General features: G+C 38.7%; 1 protein-coding gene across 1 annotated transcript in view; it reads right to left on the bottom strand.

Moving 5' to 3' along the window:
- LOC309829341 (uncharacterized protein) overlaps positions 1–21499 on the bottom strand; it is a gene marked incomplete at its 5' end in the record, with an annotated part of 127539 nt that overhangs the window by 30496 nt on the left and 75544 nt on the right. The window contains 2 exons of the mRNA XM_082665205.1: positions 9284–9383; positions 11031–11166. Coding sequence (XP_082521331.1) covers positions 9284–9383; positions 11031–11166 — 236 coding nt within the window. The remainder of the gene's footprint in view (positions 1–9283; positions 9384–11030; positions 11167–21499) is intronic.

The raw sequence follows: 21499 nt of genomic DNA, 5'->3' as shown, positions 1-21499 counted from the left end.
CTGTCATAAGCAAAGTCATGGATATTAGTGTATGAAATTGGTGACATCCACGTTGGTTATTGAGAAACATTTCTTGAATTCATCTCAACTTTTCAAATATTTGTCAGGCATCTGTTATATAAAGTCTAGATCACTGTCATAGCCTTTTATTTCATGATCAAATGCATTAGAGCACTTAATATGTTCAAGATGTGCTGCTGTACTAGGTATTAGGAATGCAAAAGTGATGAGCTAGGCCCTACTTTTAATTAGGGAGGCTGACCAGAATCTTCGCCATTGTAATATCTTAAGATTGGTACGGAGGATCAGGCTTAAGTTATTTTACCTAGACCTGAGTTTTCTAGGGGAAATGACATTTAACTTGGTTAAGTAAGAGTCAGACAAATAAGTGAAGAGAAAGGCAGGGACATTGGAAGTGTAAACGTCCAGAGGTAATAAAGAACTTGGAAAAGTTGATGACCTGAATAAAGCTCACTGTAGGCGAAACATAAAATGGAACCGGAGGATAATACTGAGTTGTAACGCTGAGTACGTACATTAAGCAGGGACACGGATATGCAGACTGTGTAAACCATGGTAAAGATTTTGGGCTTTTTTCCAAGGATTATGAAGGGCTGTTTAAAGGTTTAATCTGTGAAGTGATATACTCAGGCTTATGCTGAGTATATCATGTTTCAAAGGTCATTTTATGTTAACCACAGATAATGGATGGAGAGTACAAGTCAAGGGATGGGGGACGGTGAGCATGCTGCCCAGTGGTCCGGGGTGGGGAGACTGCAGTGACCCACACTAGAGCGTGGGCCGTACGAATGGTAGGGATTTTCACGAGGGAAAAACGGTAGGACTTGAAGACCAATAGAATAAAGGGAATGAAAGAGAGGTAGGTGTCAAGGCTGACTTTGTGTTGCCCAACTTCACAGATGGTGGTACAATTTACTGAACAAAGGAATACTGACAAGGGACCACACTTGAAAAAGAAGGTCGAGAACTGAGACTCAAAACTTGGCAAATTTGAGGTACCTTTGAAGTATATACTTATCCCCTGGGAAGGGACCAAAAGGTGCCCATTACTGTGTGTATTCCAACCTCTTATGCTGTTCCATCAGTCAAAAGTCCTGATAGTATGTCCCAGCAAGGCCACTTCTAAATTTTTACCAAGAGGAAATGAAAGTATATCATCCACACAAAGACTTGTAGACAAATATTCCTAACAGATTTAGTTATAAAAGACAAGACTGGAAACAACCCAAATGCCCATCAGGGAGTGCAAAGTTAAATTGTGGTATATCCTTGTAGTGGAACACTATTCAGCCATAAATAAGTAAGTGAATAAATGGAGTAAGCTATTGATACGTTCAACGACATGAATGAATCTCTAAATCATTATGCTGAGTAAAATAACCCAGACCAAGAAAAAAAAAAAGCATAATGCCATTTTTATAAAATTCTAGAAAATGTAAACTAATATATAGTGAGTAAAGCATAGAGAGAAGAAAGAATTGCAAAGCTGCACAAGAAAACACTGGGAATTATAACATATTTGGTATTTTGATTGGGATGATGGGTTTGTGGGTCTACGCATATATTAAAACTCACAGTATTTAGTATACTTTAAATATGAACAATGTATTGTGTGTAAATTGTACCTCAATAAAGTTATTAAAAAGTCAACCCCCTGATCACCTGCTTCCAACCAGGTGAGCTCTCATTCCCTGTTCTATGTCCCATCATAACAACCTGTTTGATAATTAGCAGCATACCCGTTTGCTCCTTCTCTCCCTGTGGATTTCCAGCTGGGCGCCAAAAGAGATTAAGCCCCTTTTGTTCCATGTGTCTCTTACAAACCTAACACAGTGAATGAAAGGATGAAGCATTGGTAGTCTCGCTCATGCTGGTAAATATCTGAGAATGAACACCTTTTCCTATCAAATCAGGTCCTACGAGGACAGGGCAATAGGGGATGGATCAATGGTGGATACTAGGAAAGGTGTCTGCTTACGGTGCTCTCATATGCAAGTGAGGGACAGGAGGGTAAACAGGAGAGAGAGTGAGATAGTTAGGAAACAATGCTTTAACTTGAGACACATGTAGACACCAGTAAAGAAAAATCTACGGGGAGCTGGAACACAATATAAAAACTATCCCATTTAATTTATGCTATCTATGAGACACCAAAGAACAATGCTTACATTTTAGGAATGGTGTTGGAAGTGCAAATCGAGAGGGAGATTTTGTGCATATGTTAGATGCAGCCGTCAGGGAACACCCATTCTGGAATGAAGCGATGTCACGTCACTTTGGGGTTTCACTGTCATTCAGCTTCACTCTGAGCTCACTGCCCTCAGGAAGCTAGCAGGTTAGACGCTTTAACTGAGAAGGGAAAGCTTTGAGTCCTGGGAGATATTCCTGTAGCTGAGAGTTTAATTTTAACTAAATGGAAACGGCTCATGAAATAAAAGCAAGATTGAGCCTTTATGGAACATTTTAGGATTGTACATGGCGGCAGTCCCAAGATGAAAAACCAGGGTCCAAAGGTAAACTTAAAAAGATGCCTGTAGGGTCACTTAAAGCATCTGAAATGACCTACCATGGAAAATAAAATCCTAATGGGCAAATCCTTGTGCTTTATCTATACATACAAATGGAAAGTTAGATAGTTATCTAGCTGTTTTTAGATATTCAGTTTTATGCAAACGATGTTATTCTTAACGGCATTTTTGTAAGGCCCTCATTGCATACCATTTTAATTAAATTTTTATTTATTTAGCCACTGTGTTCACTGCCACGGAGCTGTAAATTATAATTTAAGATATAATTATTTCCTGATTTCAAGGATTAGCCTCTCCCTGCGCTACTTAAATAATACTTAAATAATATGATAGAAATTCTGTGATTCAACACTCAACTGAAAGATAAGAACAGTGTTTCAAGGGGGTTGGAAGAAGAGAGATCTATGTAAGCAATATGGAACAAGTAACTTTGCAAAGAAGAGGTGGGCTTTGAGGCTACTCTTGAAGGATTCTTGAACTGGGGAAGTGATATAAGATAGAGAAGGGCATCCACATAGGAGAACAGGAGGAGTACAAGAGAGATACCACAGAAAGCTCTCAGGTTTCCCTCCTTGTTAAAAAAAAAAAAATCTTATGGTGTCTGAGTTTGTTCAAAGTCTAAGAAAAATATTAGCATAGGCAGGGCTTCTCTATAATGGTGTAATGATCGAACCTGAAATAGAAACCACCTCAGGACAGAGGGAGGGTAAAAAGGCGTCAATTTCTCATTGTCTCCCATCAACACCCACTGTACTACACATAGTTCATAGATCAAAATCTTTTTTGACTGTGGACCTCAGATTGGACTGCCTGCGAATATGGTGTTCCACAGCACAGGCTAGTTTTATCTGTTTCTGGATTTTAATGCTTATTTTAAACTTCTGTAGTGAGAGATACTCTAGCAGGGTACTAAATATCAAAATGGAATTCATCTTTACTAATGGCTTTAAAGTTAATCTGGGTTAGGGATTATAAAATTATAGATATTAGTATTTCCCTACTGTGTGATGAAAGCAACCCATGCTATACCATGCATTTAAGAAATGTCACCACACAAATCCCAAGATGGTCTTCCTCCACAATTCCAATGGCCAAATCCTTCAGGAACAGAATGCCATCCTCTTCTTAAATAATAATGTTAGATATAGTACTATTTTTAGAGTTGCTTGAGGGTTTGTTTTCTTGGTTTTATTTTTTTTGCGGTACACGGGCCTCTCACTGTCGTGGCCTCTCCCATTGCGGAACACAGGCTCCGGACGCACAGGCTCAGCGGCCATGGCTCACGGGCCCAGCCGCTCCACGGCATGTGGGATCTTCCCGGACCGGGGCACGAACCTGTGTCCCCTGCATCGGCAGGCGGACTCTCAACCACTGCGCCACCAGGGAAACCCTGTTTTTTTTTTTTTTTTGATGTTAACTATAACAGGCCAAGTAGGAGGCATAACCAATATGAGAGGCAGATCAACTTGCCTAGGGCCACAGATACCGCAAATAAAAGAAAATAATTTTAACACGTATTTAATATTTTACAGGTTCTAGGCAATATTCTATGAACTTTCACATACGTTAAAATCACCATAACAACTGTGTGAAGAGAATATTATTAGCCCAATTTTATGGATGAGGAGACCGAGGCTCAGTAAGATTAAAAGCAACAGAACACAGATATAAACTCAGGTCATCTGACCCCAATCCCAATATTCTGTGTAATCATCATGATTAAAGTAACATGTATTAGGTACTTGCTCTATGCCATCTTCTCTGCTAAGTGTTTTATATAAATCATCTCATTCCCAGCATAATGTCCCTAGAAAGGAATATCACTGGCTAACATTCACAGATTCAGAAACAGGTTGATCAAGGTCACACAGCTGATAAGTAACCCAGCTAGAACTTGAAATCTGAGTTTAGAACTAACACTCTTTATTATTTTGCTGCCTCTTAAAGGACAGTGCAACCCTAAAAGTGAATTCAGTTACAGGTATTAGGACCTTATTCAGGCAATATCTATGTGATAAAGTGAGGGAGAAAATCCATTCTCTTGGGGAATCAGACAGCAAGCACACATTGAAATCTCATTAGAAATTAGTTACAGGAAATAATACGTTTAAATGTTTCAGTATATCATCCTCCTCCACAAAAAGGACACTTCCATTTTCGCTTAATAGCCTATCCTTAATTAGCAATGACAAGAGCCTCAATTATGGATTGCTTTCTATATGTGCCTAAAGCCATGCTTAGCAATTTGTATAAAATATCTCATTTAATCCTCACAACCAGACTATTAAGTCTATGATTTCTTCCTGTGAATCAAGGGAACAGTATACAAAGCTCAAAGAACTCGAACAGGTACTAACCTACCTAGTTAAGGGAAGCAGAGCAATTCTGGCCCACAAACACCTTGGAAGCTAATCATCTCTGCCTTTCACATGGAAGCCACAGTTGTGAGATTATTCAGCAGTCACCTGGTGAGATGTAATGCATTTCATCTGATACGACTGTGGGAAATGTGCTATAAAAATAAACCCAGTGTGCCTTGCTTGTTGTGCCGAAGAAACCTCCCTGGACAGTGTGAGTGGATAAAATATTGAAGAAATATTGCTGCCCATGATTAGAGTTAGAGGGATGGAAAAAAATGAAGCATATATTTGAGAAGGGGATAAACAGCCAGACTTCCTTACTTTTGTCCAGAGAATGTGAGCAATTCAGCAAAGAGCTCCTAGCCTTCGTCTGTGTAAAACTATTGCTAGACGTTAACTTGCCAGGGCTGCAGGACCCAGCACCTCCTGCATGTATACCCTGTCAATGGAATGTGAGCAAAGGTAATGAATGTCACTTCTGGGATGGAGTGATTAAGAGCAGAGCCTCTACACCCTTTTCTCCTCTGTCTTCCAACTACATTCCAAAGGCTTTGAGGCCCTAGGAAATAGAGTCAGGACACAGAAGAAGCCTGGGCTCCTAATTCACTTCATGGAGAAAAGATCTCAGCAAATAAAAAATATCATGTTGGATTATGTCCTTAAAAGCACAAACTCTATTAGATAGATTCCCATCTTGGGCAGGTGAATACTCAAATACATAATAAGACTAAATAAAATATTTTTCTCCTGATATTCTGTTCATAAGACTATAATGATACTTGTCCAACTGTACAATAATTATGTGTTAACCTCTATGACTCCCCTCAAGACTGGGAGACCCTCCAAGGTAATGATAATGACTTTTTCACCTTTCCAGCTCAGCACCTAGATCAATACCAGGTATAGTATCCACAGTAACAAATATTTTGTGAATATATGAATGATGTGTAAATAGATGAATACAAGTATGAATAAATGAGTGAAGACACTGGAGTATACAGAGAATAAAACAATTATTTTCATAACAAGACCACACAAATTACTTTCCATTTGACTTCAGAATGCATTTTGGAACTTACATTTAAATGTGGGTGTGTCCAAATCAATTCAAAATCATTCAAATAATAGAATTAAGTCAAACCATGAGAGGTTAAAAAAAAGACAAGAAAAAAGCTTGTCTCTTTTGTTCTTCATCCTCAATTTCTCTCCCTAAACCTTTCTGGCTTAGGCAAAGCACCAACCTAACTTGAATTGTCCTTTTTCATTCAAAGTGTGTTACCTTCCTGCTGAGTGTCTTAAGTAAAAGATAAAGAATAAATACGTTCTCAGCTCCTGTGAGGCTGCAGGTTTAGTCTAGGTAAAGAAAGGGTAAAATAGAGAAGTTTGCCATTTTTTATATGACTTTCAAAGTTCTTCAAGGCTGTTTTAAGTCACATACCTGAATCAGAGGGTACCAAGCAGTCTGCTTAGGTATACAGTTCTGAATCTAATGTTTGTAAGTGGGACATGAGATAATGATCCCCTCAACCCTTGGGGCTGCCTGGTACAGCCTGGGTTACCCAGAACCCTGCAACTATTCACATTCAGCCACAAATAGCCTCTCTAGGGTCTCCCAGGAAGGTTACCCGAGAGAGAGTGAGTCAGACAAAAGGTCAAAAGTGGTCTCGGATGGCAGACACAGTGAGAAACGCCACACCCATGGGTCCATCAAAGTTCTCTCGCCATTCAGCCAGTGGGCATCAACTTGTGCAACAGCCAGCGGCGAGTATGCCAATGCTCATGGTGAACAAGAGATTGCTAGGATTGCTACAAGAACTAATGATCCAGAGCAAAGATACAGCAGGTCAGGGGCGGGAGTCCCAGGAGACCTTGCCAGCGTGGGTTTAGGTGGTTACCCGCCCATCTCTGTCTTCATGTAAAGACGATATGACCGCCTAGTGGATGTGAAGGCTCTGCCACAGTCTGTGCCTTCTACCATCGTTATTGGGACATACCTTACAAAAGCAACCACCAACTTGGAACGAAATCAGTCTCATACACATCATCAGATGATACTGCAATGAGTTTTTGTGTGCCAAAGAAAGAAGAAACTAGATTCTTTGAAAAACGCTGGCTTGAAAATTTTTGATCGTAAAAATGATTAAAATTTTCTTGTCTAATGTGACGATCAAAAATAGAGAGATGTTATTAAAACATTGATTAGAATTACAGTCACAACTTCAAGAGTAAGACCTGGTAAACAAAACAAAAAAACCAAAAAACACTTATGTTTGTGGAAGCAACTACAAGTTTCTCAGTAAAAATCCTGAAAAGCATTACTTGAAAATTATGTAAATTAAGTATTTGATATCTTTCCCAATACTTTATACTTTATTATGGCTTGTTATTTTAAATTTTTATTTATATTAGTTGTTTTACTTTATCATTGTTTAATATAAAGGCTATACAATTTTTACCAAGCTCCATTTAGATCCCCTCTAGTTTATTCTAGTATAGCATACAAGTATCATTTAATAAGTGTGCCATGAAGTGAAAACAGTAAGCAGTAGTACCTACCTAGATAAGCAGCATATTAATATTCACAACTAGACAATGTGTTCTAGAGTCGAAGGGGGCAGAACCCAGAAGATACCCTTAGCCTACTGATTAGGTAAATATTCAATTTAAGATGATATATTCCCTAGACCACACAAAAAATAGATACCAGTGTAATAATAAGATTTGAGGTCTGTAATTTTATCTAGCAATGTAGCCCTTAAGGCAGCAATCGCTGGTGTTTCATGAATTAATTGCCTACCCTGGAGCTTTTCAACATAGAATACAAATTAATCCCACACACCTTACTATTATAAAATTTACTTACATTTTTCATGACACATGCAGAATCTAAAGATTTATAAATATGGAGTAGATAATGCTTTCCATTTAAATTTGGCATCAAGCTATCGCTCTGAGCCCAAAATAACAATGCAGACAATGCTGGTTTAAAAAAAATCCCACATTTACTTAATTTTGGCTGTTTGTTCCTTTGCCTAAGTGTTTGGTTTTTTCTTTTTTTTTAATCTTACTCTCTAAAGCCAAGCCGAAGTTCTTTCTTCGAAGAATCAGATTTTTTGACTGATGGTGAAGCAGATGGATCACAAAATTAGGAGGTAGGACAACTGGATATTTCTGATTACAACTCTTTTACAGATTTGTTTGCTTGAGTATGGTTTTTTGCTTCTTATTTGAGCTAGAGTTTCCTCATCACTAGAATGAAGGTTTTCATTAAATATTTCTGAGTGTTCTTTTGAGCATCATGTGAATTTGTGATCCTGTCTAACTTGTTGCAGAAAAAATTTAAATGTATATAATCTTAGAAGTATTTATACTAGTTATAAATTCAAACAAAGTAGGGATTTTAAATGCTGAATTATCCTGATTTTATGCCATGCTGCCACTAATAAACAAACAGCAAGTTCCCTGATAGTGATTCTCTATTATGGGATATTGATATATTTTGGGATTTGGAGGTTGAATTGACCTCCCCCTGTTTACAAGACACAACTTTCTGATTTGCCACCTGCTATGTCTCCTATTCATCTTTTTGTAAGACTTTTTAAACATTAAGCAAAACCCTCATGGTACAGAATTTCCCACAAGTGGCCCACATTTGAACAGTAGGATTCAACTGAGACTTGAAGATGGGCCACACGCAGCACACCCTGCTGACATGTTCCTCTACCCACGTCCCTCCTTTTCTCACTGCCTGGTAATTGAAGTGTATTTTTGTCAGTGGTGTCAAAGCCTGTCTCCTAGGCTGTCTTATTATTTTTAAATCCCCGACAAGTCCACCACAGTGATCCAGCTCCTTGCACTTTATAGGTGCTCAAGATCTATTGGCCAAGCCAACACGTCTCTCTCAGTTTCTCTAGACTTGCAGGTCCTTAACTGCAGACCCTAGGGTGACTGGGAGACACAGCAGCTGGCCTGGAAGAAACTGTGCATAAACCACAGATTTTTACTTATGCAGCTTTGTGCATTAATTCTGGATAAGCACATGATAGAATGTCATATGTGTGAACTTTATTTTTCAGGTGTAGTGATGGTGGGAAAGAGGCTGGTAATAGCTATTGTAGACCACACTGCATTACAAAAAATCTGATAAATCCAAGCAATTCAATTCAAAATGGTCAATTAAGGGGAAAAATGCAGTCATTTAACTTGATAATTCTACATGATACATTAAGTCTCTCACAGACTCCACCACAATGAAAGCGAAAAGAGTTGAACGAAGGTAGAGGAAGATTTTCTTTAAGGTCCACTACTTGATTTCTTTTAGCTCCTAAATATGTGGGAAGCAGTAAAGCATGGTGTTCAGGCCATTGTACTCACCTGATCTTGGAGTTGGGCAGTGTAATTTGTGCACTGGCTGAACAGATGGATAACTGATCATAGGCAAATTCTTAACTTTTCTCTTCCTCAGTGTCTTCATCTGTAAAACGGGGATATTATTGGTACTTATTTCTTAAGAGCTTTGTGAGGATTAACTACACTAATCCATGGACAAGAGACACGTTGTCTACATAACAGGTGCCCAATAAGTTACAGTGATTGTGTTGTGTTGTTGATAATGCCCATGACAACAATGATGGCATGTGTCTATTTTTATCATTATAGTGTGATTACACGTCATATATGTTGTATCTCCTTGTTCTGAGATTAACATAGCCTCTTTTAGAAACCACCAAAAGGCTCAACAGTATTGGTGAGAAACATCTGTGAGCAACAAACATTCAGACACAAACATTCAATTAAGACGACCGCTTCCAGAAGCAGTCTCTGAAGCATGTCTGATCTAGAAGGGATGCCCCCATGCACTTCCTGCTGGGAGAGAATCTTCTATTGTTGCCAGTCAGGATCATTCCCTGTTGGTTTAAATTAACCTGAAAGATCCCCAGCAGTTTAGGTACGTTTAGCTCAACATCGCAGATTGTTTATACCTGTGACGCAGGCACGTCAAAAAAACCACCACTGAGCCACTGGCTTAGGGTTTCCAGCTGAAGCTACAGCGGTTCTTTTCTGTAAGCACAGGAAATCAGCCAAGCTCAGTTTGCTTAAGACATTCAGGTAAACCGTTTGCTTTGTCAGAGCACTCTCTCCCAGGAACGACCAAGATATTCTGAATCATTTACTTCTTTCCCATTTGCCATTCTTTTCATGAGGTGGATTCCCCAATCGTAAACACAAAGAAAGTGTTTAATCAGAAGCAGCCAGAAGTGATTGGTGATAACTGGGATTTAATGGCTCAATCTCAAATCTAGTTTCAGTTGTGTTTCACCAGAGATTTTTCAGATTCTTGCTATGAGAGTCTGGCAGAAGACAATAAAAATCATGATTTCCTCACTTTTTTCTGATGTTTTGCTATGGCACTAAATAATATGTTCAGTATTCCCCTGGATATATATAAAGCACTTTACGTGGTGTGTTCATCATTTGCCTCTGACTAAAATGTCCAAATGACTGAGAATTAATGAAAATCATTATGGATAGGAGCAAAGGATGTGTACCAAGATGTTCACTAAAGCATTGTCTACAATTGTGAAAATGAAAACACATATTATAAACTGTATAACAATAGGCATGAAGTATTTACTACTACATGGACTACTATGAAACCATTAAAATAATGATGTAGAAACAAAAAAATGTGAAAAATGGGTTTTAAAATAAAACAATAACACACTAATATTAGATTATTTAGTTATTATTCTGGGTCCAACCAGAAGAAAAACAAACAGTAATTTGAGTATGGAAAGTGTAATGAAAAAACTATTAATTATGAAGGAGGATTAGAGTAAGGAAGGAATGGCCAGCAACAAGTAAAGAGAATGCCAAAACACACAGTTAGCAGAAATAAGGAGAGCCGCTAACCCTCTAGTTGAAAAGAAGACCTCCTGCTCCCTGCCCACAGGACTGAGGTCCAGACCCGGTTGAAAAGAGCATGACTGTGGCTCACTGGATGGTAAAGAAGCTCCTGTGGTGTCTCATGGTGGAACTTTCTGGAAATATGCCCTCTGTAAGTTGCTGGAAATCCACATTCTAGGGTTCCAGTAAAACTATGCACGGGGAGATTTCTCACCTGAGGCGCTACTCCAAAACTGCTTGATAGAAGATGCCGACGGAAGCTGTCGTCCACTGCTCTCTCTGCGCACTGCTGAAGCCGACTACCGGAGAAGTTGTGAGCCCCGGGAGCAGGGCTGACGACGCCCTCGGAGCTGCAGGAGTGAGTGGGTGCTGAAGACGCCACCAAGAGCCTTCCCAGCAAGCACCGGGGCATCACGAAGCAACACCTTCCTCAGGTGCCATCAATTAGGAAAGCCTAACATCACACGAGCTGGCCAAGGAAAAACTATTTAAAGGACCCATAGCACTTTTCACAGAGCAAGTAACAAAAGAGTGAATTTCCAGCTGAGAGGCGGTAACCAATGTTACCTTAAGAAAAATTAAATTAAAACGGAGTTTTGTTTGTTTTTTTTTTTTCCGGTACACGGGCCTCTCACTGTTGTGGCCTCTCCCGTTGCGGAGCACAGGCTCCGGACGCGCAGGCTCAGCGGCCACGGCTCGCGGGCCCAGCCGCTCCGCGGCATGTGGGATCTTCCCGGACCGGGGCACGAATCCGCGTCCCCTGCATCGGCAGGCAGACTCTCAACCACTGCGCCACCAGGGAAGCCCTAAAAAGGAGTTTTTATCACATAATCGGTGAAATGCAAATTCAAGCAATAAGATGCCATTTTTGACTAAAAAACAAACTGACACAAAGAGTATAATATTAAAACGTTAACAATGGCTCTCTTTGGGTGGGAAATTACCAGTGAATTTCTCATTTTTCTTGGAGCATTGCCATATTCCTACAATATAAATGTACATAGATTTCCAATGCACAAAAATAAAATACAATTATCAACTCAGCTACCCAATAAACTTAATATTCACTCAATAACTTTTACTCTATTTAATTACAGCATAAAATGTAAGAACAAATGCAATATGGATGCTGCATATTAAAGGGACTCGATCAGTCTTACTCATTTTGTGGAATCAAGGAAAGGACCATTCAAGCGTTTCCATGAGTTTCTCTTCCATTCTACCTAAAACTCCCTCTTGCTGGAGGAATTCTGTCAATCAAATTCTAGTTATCCAAATCAAGACATTTAATATATCTTACAGGGGTATTAGTGCTTTGTGTGGGGGGGGGAGGGGTGGTGGGTACAGGTGAAATAAGTTTAGGAAATGATCAATGTACCAAAGGGGAACAGGTTTACATATTATTGTTTCTATCTGTACATACCACACAGGTTTGTACAGAACTGCAAGCGTTTGGATCTAGCTAGAGCCTGGATATGATTCTGCTTTACCAACCCAACAAGGAACTTCTGTGCACATGACTGAATCAAGGTGAATGAACATGTTTGGGGGAAGTTTTAAAGGCCTACACAAAGCACTACAGTTCTGTCAAGTGATGTAATATAATTATAAAAGTTCTTTAAAAAAAATTTACTGTTGCCTTTCAGTCTACCTTCCTGTATTTTACTACACTCTACCTTATTTTAAATGTGATTTAAGGAAATGTTTTGCTCCATACTTTCTTAGTCTATCCCTCCCTTTCTTCCTCTCTGCCTTAGAATAAGGCAGAGAATAAATATATAAAGAATAAATATATAATCGAGCCAAAAAAAACCTCCTCCAGCTTATTTGTACAAAAAAGCTTCAACTAGCAACCTAAGTGTCCATTGACGGATGAATGGATAAAGATGTGGCACATATATACAATGGAATATTACTCAGCCATAAAAAGAAATGAAATTGCGTTATTTGTAGTGAGGTGGATGGACCTAGAGTCTGTCATACAGAGTGAAGTAAGTCAGAAAGAGAAAAACAAATACTGTATGCTAACACATATATATGGAATCTAAAAAAAAAAAAGGCTCTGAAGAACCTAGGGGCAGGACAGGAATAAAGACGCAGATGTAGAGAATGGACCTGAGGACACGGGGAGGGGGAAGGGTAAGCTGGGACGTAGTGAGAGAGTGGCATGGACATATATACACTACCAAATGTAAAATAGATAGCTAGTGGGAAGCAGCTGCATAGCACAGGGAGATCAGCTCGGTGCTTTGTGACCACTTAGAGGGGTGGGATAGGGAGGGTGGGAGGGAGGAAGACGCAAGAGGGAGGAGATATAGGGATATATGTATGTGTATAGCTGATTCACTTTGTTATAAAGCAGAAACTAACACACCATTGTAAAGCAATTATACTCCAATAAAGATGTTAAAAAAAATAAAAATAAGCTTTAAAAAAAGCTTCAACTACAAAGGGACATGTTACCGCCTGCTACCATCAATATAATACCTAACAATTTATCATTGACGCTGTAAGAAAGTTAGTGGTGTACCTAAAACCATCTTTTATTTTAAATATCCCTTGTTGTGCTAGTAATGACTTTCCTTTATTATCCCCAAGTCATATATTTAAACCTAAAGAGACAAACCCAATTTCACTTCTCTAAATTATTCTACTGTAACCACATGTACCCTAACTGTAGGAGATGCTTGAGCCATTCTCTACTTAAAATTCTGAAAGACTCGTGCTCACATAATCCCCACTGACACTTTTGCAAATGACCAAAAATTTCATCAAGGTCACTGGATCAGAACAATTAGTGGGTACATCAAGTAAAAAGCAATATAAAGGGTTAACACTAAGAATACCTTGAGGGAAAAGCCTAATTGTGTGCCTCTGTAGGTAAGACATCCATATTTCTTTTAAAATGCTTTTAGGGCAATACTACAGATGCATGTTAATATACCCTGCTTGATTTAAAAAAAACTTTAATGGTGGAACATATCAAATTCAAATCGCACAAGTTGCAGCACTTGATTTTTCTTAAAAGGTCCATTTTTACTCCTTACTCTTCAATCTTGACATCACTTTTAGAATGCGTCCCCAACACCTGCCCCCTGATCCAGGCAGGCAGTGATATTTCCTTACGTCTATGTTTCTTTTATCACATTGCATCATAATCATTTACTTAATCAACTTTCTGCTTCACTACAATATGAGTTCTGTGAAGCCAGGATCCATGTTTTATTAAGTTTGAATCTCCAAAGTTTAGTGGATTTGCTGTTTCAACAAATAGTTATTAAATGTCTACTCTTTCCCAGATGTGTGTGCCGGGTATAAATAAGGTGGCTTGTCAAAAAGAGAGATGCGGTTCTTGGGCTCATGGAATTTAGAGTTCAGTGAGGGAAACAGTAAATTCACAAGAAAACATTCTAACAAATAATTACAAATTCATACAAGTTCTATAGTATAAAAGAGAAAGACGTTGCGACACATACTAACCTGGGGGAATTTCTCGGGATAAACAGGACAAGGCCACCCTTGGAGGCCACTTGGAAGCCACTTGGAAGTATGTGAGGCTCAACATAAGGGAACAGAGTGTGTGAAGTTTCTGAGTCCAGGAGAATTCAGCAGGAATAAATGGAGGAGTGAAGAAATAAATGATTTGGAAATGAACACTGTGGCAACATGATGGAAAGTTGAAACATTACCTGTGTCTCTAAGAAGCTTATAAACAGCAAGGAAATTGAGCCCAAGAATCCCCATCCTTTCCGTCCTGCAAGTCACTCAACCTATTTCTATTCTTTTTTCTTTTAACCAAGGCAGACATTGCTAATCAATCACGGCATTCTTCCCCCCTAAGGCTGGACAGAGCTTAAATTTGTTTCTTAATTCAGTGCTTCTGCCAACCATTACCACTCATTCAAAATGGGCACTCAAGATGATACCCTTTTGCCCTTCCTGATGTAAGCGGTTAATACCATTTTTACCTAATTAATAAATATTTGATATTGGCTTGAGGGGGACAAGAGGTAGCAAACTGAGCTAATATATATAAAGCAGTGAAGGTTGTAAATGGATAAGCAGCCTGGCTCATTACAGGTGCTGAACTGATAGGAGTGATTATAATGATGCTGGGAAAATATGGGGCATCCAGTAATTGATGGGAGCTAGCATTTGAGGCTACTCCTGAGGGTGAGAGAAATTACCAAGTGGGAAGCACTGAGTCACTGAAGTCACTCTTTCATAACGTCATAGTTTTTAGCTAACATAACGTCGTATGTTAGCTTGGGACAGCCAAGCTAATATTTTCTCAAAAATACAGAGAAAAGAATATCTTTACACTCAAGCAAAAAAAAAAAAAAAAAGATCATCATCAGAAAGGATATATGCAGTTGGAAACTAGCATCTTGACCTAGTCCTAGTACACTTAGAAATGAAACCTCATCAGCTTTACTGACTTCACCACTTAGCCCGTGTACCAGAACTTCAGCAAGCCAGAGTTAGCCAGTCTAAAACATTCAGTTTTCCCCCACCTGCACTGAGTGAACCATGCATCTTAGGTATAAAATGATAGCATTTATTTATAATTTAGTAAGAGCTAAACCCAGAAGTACTCTAACATATTATTAAGGTTGAAAATTTCTTAGAAACCAAAGAAATACAGAGGTTTAGTTCTTATGATGATATTAATTGGAAATACGTTGCATCTACTACATGTTGAGAATCTCCTTGGATATGAATTGATGCACTGAGACCTAGCCATAGGATATAGCTACCCAATCCACTGCCTACTTGTAAGTTCTTCTGAATAAGATTTTATTATATATTGTTTCACTTTAGAACTGCCTATGTTGGGCAGAGTAGTTTTCCTGAGTTATAGTAATAGTTACCACTTTGAGTGTCTGTTTTATGTCAGTGCCGTGCTAGGCCTTTTATATATATTATTTATAATGCATACAATAACCCAGTAAAGACTGACCTGATTTCTACCTCACAGACAAGGCAACTGCAGTTCAGAGAATTTAAGGAACTTGTTCAATTTACGTAACTAAATCCATGATAGGGATGGGATCTGGATGCAGTTCTGTCTCACTCCAGAGTTCATGTCATTTTCACTACCCTTTGTTTGCACGTTAGCTCTATCTCATTCCACAGGCACACACAGATTAGGGAAAATTAGAGGACCACCCCAGACACCACATTTGTAAGGGCCTGCCTTTAGGAAGGGGGAAAGCGGGCTAGCTTGTGGGGGAGAGAGTTGTTCCCATCTGATGCTAGGGCTTGTATAGCCTCCATCAGCCCCGGAATCTCTCTGACAGCACCTGAGCAATGTATGTGATCAGCACTTTCCACCTTCCTTATGGTTACATATGCTGATTAATTTTTCCTGGTATAGATGCTCATTTTTAACAAGTCACTCGTTGTAAACAGGGCCAGGTGTAGGGCCCATTTCCTGCTCCACCCACTTTATTGAAGCCAAATACTCCATCTATAGCCTTCCCGAGTTGTATCTCACAGTTATACACAATAGGCACTGTGAGTCTTAAGCATGAATAGATTGACATAAAAGCATTCTCTCTTCACTAAAAGGAAAAAAACAAAGTACACTTACTGGGTGATAATATGGCAGGAAGTCTGCTATATATCTTTATAAACAGGGTACCGAGGTATAATTATTCCACTTTAGCTCACAGATGCTTTCACTCGTTTCCTGATTTTCGTTTTGTTTTGTGCGGCTCACGACAGACCAATCCATTTTTGCAGAGATCGGGCCCTGCAGCTCAGGGCCGACTCTCATAGATACTCTGAATCAAGTACAGAGATGAGCAGCTGGGAAGATGGGGGAGGCGGTCAGGGAGGCAGGGAGACCTGAACAGATGAGTAACGGGGACCAGGAAGGAGGACAGAGGCTCCATACATGATTAAACATGAATATGGGCCCTCTTGCCAACCAGATGCATCATCTTTATGCAACTGGAATGACCCCTTTTCCCACACCTCCCTACGCTACACAGAATGCTTTGACTGATTTTTATTGACAGCTCAGCATGTGCTATAACAGCAGTAGCACACCGAGTAGAACAGGTTGACAGTGTGGCAGATACCGCCATCCCTTTCCAATGTTTGTAGGCTTTCTGAGCAGGCCGTGGGCTTCCTGTGCACCTCACTCCTCTTCTAGCAGAGGCCAAGCGATGCAGACATTAACTATGCACCTAAATGAGACTCCTAATGAGACAGAGCAGGACCCTATGATCCTTTCCCCTAACCATGTCCTCTGCCTGCTTTTTGTCTGTGGAAAAACTTTAGCCCAAAATTAAGTTTAATCAGAGAAGTGAGAAAATGCAGAAGCAAAAAATAAAAGCAGTCAAACAGGACAAAACAATAATAATTTATCAGTAAGCAAAGTTAAGGACCTTTAGTTCCTCCTCAATGGCTACAGATAATATTCTGAGCCATATCCTGTGAGCTGTGTGAAACCCCACTAGGTGAAGAAGTTAACTACATGATGACCAGACTGTAGGCATGACATAAGCTGCCACAATTCACAATTCTGAGAACTGGCCTCAAAGAAATGAGAACGAACCGACCCTGGAACTGAAGACTAACTGTACTTAAAACAATCAAGATGACACTGGTCAGACCACCGATGACCAATTTCAAGATGACGGTCAGAGCTGACTGTGCTGTTTCTGCGTGTAGCCCCCTTCCCTCCGTCTATAAAAGCTCTTGCCCCCTCATTGGGTGGGTGCGGGGAGTTGGCCTTCGGACAGGCGTCCTCCCTCCCACACCCCCTGGTCGCCGGCACCCAAAACAAAGTAAACTTTCCTTTCCACCAACCTTGCCTCTTTACTTGCTTTTGAGCGGCGAGCAGCTAGACCCCACCTCCGGTTACACTAACAGGAAAGGCAGAGAGAAAAAATCATTTAAAAACATGATGTAGAGAACATAGATGTAGAGAACAAATGTATGGACACCAAGGGGGGAAAGTGGCGAGGGGAGGGTGGTGGTGGGATGAATTGGGAGATTGGGATTGATATATATACACTAATATGTATAAAATGGATAACTAATGAGAACCTGCTGCATAAAATAATAAATAAAATTAAATTAAAAAAACATAAGTGGCATTTTATGCACCAGTTCAAATAAGGGGGAACCTAATCATTGTGAATGATAAACCAGTTTGTGAAAAACCCACTGCTTATTAGAACAGCACGCTCCATGTAAAAAGAAATTTTCTAATGGTAAACATAGCAGAAGGCTACAATTACAACCTTTCAATGATTGCAATCCACAGAAAAGCCATTTAGTGATAAATTGGAGAGCAAGAGGAGATTATCACCTGTTTAAGCTTCCACTGATTCTATCAAGTTGTTTGCCTGGCAGTATCTAGGCTATGATGGAAAAGCTGAGAAAAACTCATTTTTCCCCTATCTAAATATTATTAATTGCAAGCATTCATTTTGAAAGATTTGTGGCTCTTTGGGAGAAAAGGATCTGCTTGACAACCACTAATTATACTTAATAATAAATAATACTTATCATTTACATAATTATTTTCATATTTAAATCCTTTCACAGATTTTGTTTCCTCATATGGAATATCAGTGCAACTTGACTGCATATAATGTTATGATATTTCTGTGAAACCAGCCCCAAGTAGTAAGCTTTCATAAGAAAATTGGGGCCTTAATCTTATCTATATTAACAAGTGTTAACAAATCATTAGAATTTCCTTTTTCAGCACCTGAAGAGGTGGGCAGTATTGAACAACTATCTGAGGAACACTGAACTGACTTTTTGGCAAAACACCCAGTTAACGCCAAAACTGTGCAAAAATATTTAGAAGAGGCAGAGACATGAGGCAACAAGATCAATGAGAGACGTATTAAATTAAAAGAAATGCCTATCTCTCTCTCTATCTGCCTACCTATCTATCAACAGGGTGAAAACAAAAGAGCAAAACAAATGAAATCAATATACTTAATATAGCTGTGAATGTAAAGGTCTGAATATAGACTTTTTAAAAATTGTCTGCACGAGTTGGATATTTGACCTAGTGAGTACATGTGTAGAAATTTATTCTAAGGATTTCACAGAAATCTAGGTACCATGGCATTAACTGGAATACTATTTGTAAAAAAGAAGAACTTGGAAATAATTTGTTTCCAACAATAGGGTATTGTTTAAATAAGTGATATCATATGTTGAAATATTAAATAATTTTAAAATTTTCTAAATGAGGAATATTAGATCATGTGGGAAATTGTCATGATAACATTAGGTGAAAAGGTACTAGAAATAAAAATTATATAAACAGTATATCTTATCCTTATTAAATAATGTATGTATAAAATATATGTAAATATATATGTTTATATAAATACATATGCATATATAAGTGGGAAAATGCAAAAATGGAAAAGATAATATTTATCTCAGAGTTCTGCAAGTGTATTTATATTTTTCCTTTACATTTTTCTGTATTTTATAATTTTTCTACCATAAAATATTAATTTAATTACTATGTATTTTTGAACAACTCTTTTTTAAAATTGTTTTTCTATATAGAGTGGTCACGTGTTTGCTTAACAAAGTGCAAGTGAAAAATAAAGGCTGTTTTTGTGGTTCTCATGATGTGTAAAAGACTAAAACAAGTTCTGAGACCTCAAAGTCTACTTTGGCCACACAATTCCACATCTAGTCTGGGAGCTCATCATAAGACTATCAAGCAACTGGGTGAAAAAGATATTTGCTGCAACACTATTTATAATAGGAGAAACAAGGAACCAACATTAAGGTCTACCGAAAGGGGATTTATGAAATGAATGGTGGTATACAACCACTGCCTAGAGCTACAGCTATTAAAATGATCATGTTCCGGGAACACAAATTCACCCAGGAGGGGCTGTCCTTGCAGGCTGTTTGCATCAAACAGGAAACGCTGACGATGAAGCTCTCGTTGGAGAACACCTCCCAGGGCATCAGATGTACCTGTGCTTCAAATTCCCCCACATCCAGGTAAGGCTGCACACCAAGTATCACCAGACTGTCCACTTTTCAGGAGAAGCTGCAACATGCCTAGGCTTTTCAGATGTTGTGCAGGCCCGGGGGTGGGACTGGGGGGTGGGAAATAAAATGTCTACGGGCTGAATTTAACTAGTCAGCCAAGAGTTTGCAAACTTTGATGCAGAATTAAATTTATAACTATGTAATAATGTCCAATGCTTACATTAAATTTTAAAACGGGTTTAAAACATTATGTTTTTATTTATGTTAACTATGTGTATATATTAGTATGTTTGTGTGATGTTCACACAAATGAACATACACACAATATAGGGAGATAAAAAGCAGAGATGAATGGATCTGAAAGTACTTTTCTTTGGGTAATGGGTTATTTTGAATGACTTTAGGGGGCTTTTTCCATACTACTCTATATCTATATTCTGTTATATAAAATATTGTATATTTATACTATTCTGTATTTTTATTTTGGAAACAAACACATGCAGATTTTATGATATAAAAATTAGACAATTATACTTAATAGAAATATAGATTTCCTTTTTTGCATATGTTGTCTCATTCTGTCTCAAAAGGACCATGTCAGAAGCACTAGATCCAGTTCTGAGCATTGCCTTTTTGGGAGTATTTTAGAAAACAAAAGCAAGTACAAACATCAATAAACAAGATGGGGAAGGGCCTAGACATACTTTCACAGGATTTTTAGGAAAAAACATTAGATGTTTTCCTGAAGAAAAGTAGACTTCAGTTGTGTGATAATGGACTACAAAGATGTGAAGTGCAAACATGGGTATTTGAAACTCAAATATTTTTCTCTGTAGTTCCATCAGGTCAAGCTAAGACCAATGGGTGACATGCTTCAGGAAGGCAACTATAAGGAAGTACTTTGTAGAAATTATAGCTGTTCGTATGCTGGATGACTTAACTCACCAAGTAGAGCATTCAAGATACGAGGAGTGCTCAAACAGAGGCCAGATTACCAGTACTTTTATAGCATGAATTCTTACATTGGATGAGGTGATAAAACAGATGACGTCAACTTCTAAAATCGAGATCATATTTCCCTTTGAGTCCTAACACTATGATAATATAATCTCAGTTATGGTATAAAGCAGGTAACTGATTTGAGAAGGGTACTGAGTTTGAGGACATATTGACTGATTCATTCCACAGATACTTTACTAAGGGACTATGCTAAGGGCCTGGGATCCCATGAAACAAAATGCCAGCAGAAGTGAATCTCTTTAATGAAGCAAAGTATGTGGAAGACAAATCATTAAATGCTTACTTACAGTAAAGCATGCAATGTATCCTGAAATAGGATATATAAATGACTGTATGTCCAGGGCTTGCCCCAAGAGCAAGTCTTCTCTAAATGGATTCTTTTCTTTTCTCTTTCTTTACCTTGTCTTCCCCACTTATACCTCTACTCTCTGCTTCAGTGAAAGATATTTCTCCTTTCCACTTCTAGCTGAAAAAATAACAAGTCTCAGGTGTCAATTTACTATGTAACTGTGGGTCCCTCTCTGTATTACAAAACAAGACTCAGGGGACAGTGAGTCCTGATATCATGACCTCCAAAAGGGTCACAAGGGATCTCTGAAAATTTCAATCGTTTTAGAGTCTTTTCTACATCTTTTCCAATGATTCAGGTATGGAGGTTTCTATATCTGG

Source organism: Grampus griseus, assembly GCF_964374135.1.
Source record: "Grampus griseus genome assembly, chromosome: 11".
Taxonomy (NCBI): Eukaryota; Metazoa; Chordata; class Mammalia; order Artiodactyla; family Delphinidae; genus Grampus; species Grampus griseus.
The sequence above is the reverse complement of the archived record's forward strand: the minus strand, read 5'-3'. Positions and strand labels throughout refer to the sequence as shown.